General features: G+C 33.1%; 1 protein-coding gene across 1 annotated transcript; it reads right to left on the bottom strand.

Annotated features, from left to right (window-relative positions):
- Positions 1–2,874: 2,874 nt before the first annotated feature.
- Positions 2,875–3,963, bottom strand: LOC132316157 (putative F-box protein At3g10430). The gene has a single exon (XM_059814668.1). The coding sequence runs from the start codon at positions 3,961–3,963 to the stop codon at positions 2,875–2,877; it is 1,089 nt and encodes a 362-aa protein (XP_059670651.1).
- Between the last annotated feature and the right edge of the window lie 603 nt (positions 3,964–4,566).

Here is a 4,566-nt window from a genome sequence, read left to right as displayed (position 1 = left end):
ACAATTGAGGGTTCTATCTCTTCCTCATTTCTGATTAAAAATGTTGTGGAAGATATGAAAGTGTTTCTAAGAACTTTCTTAGATTTTTACACCAGGAAGCAAACAGAGCAGCACATACTCTAGCTATAATTGGCTATGATTGTCTTTTGCCTTGAAAAAAAGAAAAAAAAAATTGATTCCCTTCCTAGAAATCATTTCCTTCCTTGACCAAACTAGGCTCTCCTTATAGACTAAAACCTTCCGATAGCCATCTCCTTTCCATGATGTCTGAGATCTTTAGTTTCCCTAATATAGGTATTAGTGTTGTACAAAATTGACTCTCCAATTTCTAGTTCAAGCAAAAGTTTACCATTTTTCCAGAACCCAAGTGGACCTTCGACATCTAAAAGGGTTCAAGCATACCTCCTTCATCATTTCTCAACCCTGTTTGGATGATCATAACGAAACATAGCTATAGGATCATTGTACATAGAAAAATTCCCCCATTTTGATTTTGGCATATCAGGCGGCATTGTAATCGATCTCTTTATGACGTAGCAGAAGCCATGAATCATTCACAAGGACAATTTTGATTTTGGCATATCCGGCAGCGTTGTTGTCACTATGACATAGCGGAAGCCATGAATCATTCACAAGGTATGTGGGTAACTTTGAATCCACAAAATTGGGTCACTTTGAATACATAAAGTCGAAGAAATATCACAAAGAAATGTGATATAGTATGATGTAAGAGGAAGCTAAGATTCCACACAAGTAAAGAGATAAAATTCAGAGAAAAATATGATATTGTATTGATAATCGAATATGTGATTTTGCTCTCTACATTACATGTATTTATAATGAAAGAAAACCTAAAGCAAAAGGTACTAATTGCAATAAGAAACCTTAACACAAGGAAACTTACACTTGAAAATAAGCTTAAAAATAAAAAATTTCTAAAAATTCAAGATAAAATAGAGTAAGAAACCTAATCAAATAAAACTACTAAATATAAAAATTGAGAGCAATTCGAGTTCGTTGTAAAATCCCAAAATATTCAACAGGCCTTCTATAGGACAGAAAAATCCCATTCTGAGGCCTTAAACGATGATTTTTGGCCAAAAAATGGCATACTTCACGGCATAGTGGTTCATCTTGCTCATTAGGTCATTTTAAAAATAATAATAAAAAAAAAAACCCTCCCATTTTGGGTTTAAAAAAATGGACATTTTGGGATTAGCACATAAAATCTATCACTATGCTCGTTTGGCCCTTTGGTGGTCCAAACGGGCCATATAGGCTTTGGCATTTAGTTTTACATGTAGTGCGGTTAGACCTAAATCCAATAGATAATAATTGAGATCAAAATAAGGTGGAAGGTAAGTGTGAGGTAGGGAGAAGAACTTGGGATTCTCTTACTGTAGGGTTCTCAGCTAATAGGAATGCCTTAATTTTTTTTATTTCATTATATTACAACATTTCTAAAAATTTTATTTCATTCAGTTACTAGACTCTCACTCTAGTCAATAAAAAGACCCCAAAATTTTTTTTCTTTATACTACAACTTTCCCAAATTTTTTATTTCATTCTATTATTATAATGAAAGGCCCCAAAATTTATATTTTTTCCTATTATAATCCCCTTAAAAATTTGAATAATACTCAGGTCCGCACTAGTGAGGATTTTCACCGTACAAACAGCTGATGTAGACCAATAAATATAGACAATTTCTATATTAATTGTCAAACCTTAAATGGTAATCAAATCACCATCTTGATTTGGTAAGTGGGTATTTACCCGACAAATTAAATTTAGTAATTAAATATGACATGTCCATTTATTATAGTCCACATCAACGATTAAGGAGGACCTAAGTGTTATTCAATAAATATTGTTCATAGTTAATGCTGAATAAGGAGACGTGCAATGTTGTTGTGATCGTTGAGTTGTTTGCAAATGAAGCTAGGGGTTTTGCAAACACGCTTGAGACCCATCAGTGACTTCACGTGCAGCAATAAGAGAATCCCACGGGCAGGGCCATATAGAGAATCTCAATTATCGCTTTTTCTGGCGATAAGCATGGTGGACCCAGAACATTGCATCTCAATATATATATATTTATATTTATATGTTTTTATTTAAGTGCTATGTCAATCCTTTTCTTTTACCTAAAACAATATAAATACAAAAAAAATATAAAAAATTATATAACTATAAAAAATTGAGGATTCATTTCCTTAATTTTGTTGTAATTAATCTAAATCATGAATAAATGATTTGATTGAAGGTGGTGTTAATTTTTGTTAAAAGAAATCACCGGAGAATGAAAGAAAAAGAAATGAAAAGTTTTACAAGACAGTATTTTTCAATGCTATTGTTAGTACCATGTCTCAGTAAATTTTGAGAGGCAAAAAAAGACTTCAAACCATGGGCAATACAAATATTCTCTACTAGAGTACACAAATCCAAATATATATATATATATATATATCTCCTTTTTCCCCTTACACATTGTTCTCCTTCCTAAAACATGTAAGATACAAGATGCCTATGGAATGAAAGCAGTTAGTCAAGCAAACACAAATTCAAAAAATGATGCGCCAATGTAGCGAAAGCAATTGACGTTCTATCTCTTCCTCATCTCTTATTGAAAATGTTGTGGAAGAAATGAAAGTGTTGCTATGAACTTTCCAAGATTTCTCACTAATACACTCCAAGAGAAGCAAACAGAGCATCCCATGCTCTAGCTAGAATTGATGTCAATTATAATTTAAAAGTAACTAAGCTGGAGGAATTTCCACATCAGGTAGTGGTAATTATTGCACTGATATGATTTCTAATAAATAACACACTGCTTTTGCCTTGAAGAAAATAAAATAAAAATTGATGCCCTTCCTAGAAATTATTCCCTTCCTTCACTGAAACTAGGCTCTCCTTGTAGATAAGAACTTTAAGACAACCATCCTTCCCACGATGTCTGAGATCTTTAGTTTCTCCTGTGTTAGGGTTGTACTTAACAGTCTCTCCAGTTTCTAGTTCTAGAAAAAGTTCCCCATTTTCCCAGAACCCAAGTGGCCTTTCGACATCTAAAAGGGGTCCAATAGTTTGTGTTTTCATCCAACACTCTTCCTCGTTCATCAACCATATGTCAAATTCTTTCTCAACCCCATTTGGATCATAAATAAACATAGCTATAGAATCATTGGACATAGAAAGATCCCCACATTTTGATTTTGGCATATCTAGCGCAATTGTTGTCTCTTTAAAAACCTCATTACCCACATCAAACGAAAGGATCAGAATGCTATAATTATCCCCAATGGTTAACCAATAGTAAAATCCATTCAGGTATGTATTGCACAAGGATTCTTGTACGGCACCGTTCAACTCAACTTCGAAAACTCTCCAAGAATCAGTACCTAGTGTGTAGACTGAAACAACTCTAGGATCATATGATATATCAGTCTTGTCATCCCACAAGTTACGAATCCAAACAACCTTGTAATCTTTTGTAGTGAGGTCTAACCCAAACCCAAAATGATAAGAAGTTGGACTAAAATGGGGTGGAAGATTGGAGTTAGGTACTGAGAGAAACCTAAATTCTCTTATAGCAGGGTTCCAAAGAGCTATTTCAATCCAATTCCAAAGCCCAATTATACCATTAAGGGGACCTATGACTCCTGAATCACCACTCATATGTTGAACATCAAGATCGTAAGATAAAATGGGATCTTTAGTAAGTGTTTCATCAAGTAATATTGAAAAACAAAATTTTTCGGTGCAATAATTGAAATTTTGAATAAGGAGATGTGCATTGTTGCTGCGATGGTTAAGTTGTTTGGTAATGAAGTTGGAATTTCTGATGAGAGTGTTCCATTTTTTGCAAACAGATATGAAACGCAACAATGATTTCACGGGCAACCTTAAGAGAATCTCAATTACATCATTTTCTGACATGTGATGGTTACCACCGTCACTTAACATTGCATCTCAATTATGGTTGATTTAAGTGATAAATCAATACTTTTCTTTTTCCTGAGAAAATAAAGCAAATAAAAAAATTAATCAAATTAAGAATTCATTTTTGTCATAATTAATCTAAATCATGACAAATTCATATGTCAAGTCTAGCAAATTTTCATTAAAGCAAGCACTGCAGAATGAAAGAAAAGAAATGGAAAGCTTTAAAGACAGTCTAAGACATTACAAAAATTGTATGAATATATGAAATAATGATACCATAATGAATAAGAAAAAGTAAAGGAAACGAATTGAGTGATAAGTGGAGCTTCGTTGGAACCAGAAAGCAGTTGCCTCCGTCAGAATCAATTTTGAAGGAATCAAAGTATGTATCAGTATTATATACTTGATGCACAAATTTGTACAAGACCACAATAAAAGAGTAAGTATTATTTTGTTAAAGAAACAAAGGATTGATGAAATCATTCAGCTAATAAATAGAAATATTTCTACCCTTGTATTGGATTGTTGTCTGTGTTGCTGAAACGTCTGCTGCAAAAACTATTTTGTCAACGTGACGACTTCAGTGGTAATTTTAGTTACAATTCCATATAACTATAAGTTGGA

The sequence above is a fragment of the Cornus florida genome, unplaced genomic scaffold (assembly GCF_030987335.1).
Source record: "Cornus florida cultivar Cherokee Brave unplaced genomic scaffold, ASM3098733v1 CherokeeBrave_3.0.0_Hap2_Chr07, whole genome shotgun sequence".
NCBI classification, from domain to species: Eukaryota; Viridiplantae; Streptophyta; class Magnoliopsida; order Cornales; family Cornaceae; genus Cornus; species Cornus florida.
Note: the sequence above shows the minus strand (reverse complement) of the source record. Positions and strands in the feature narration are given on the sequence as shown.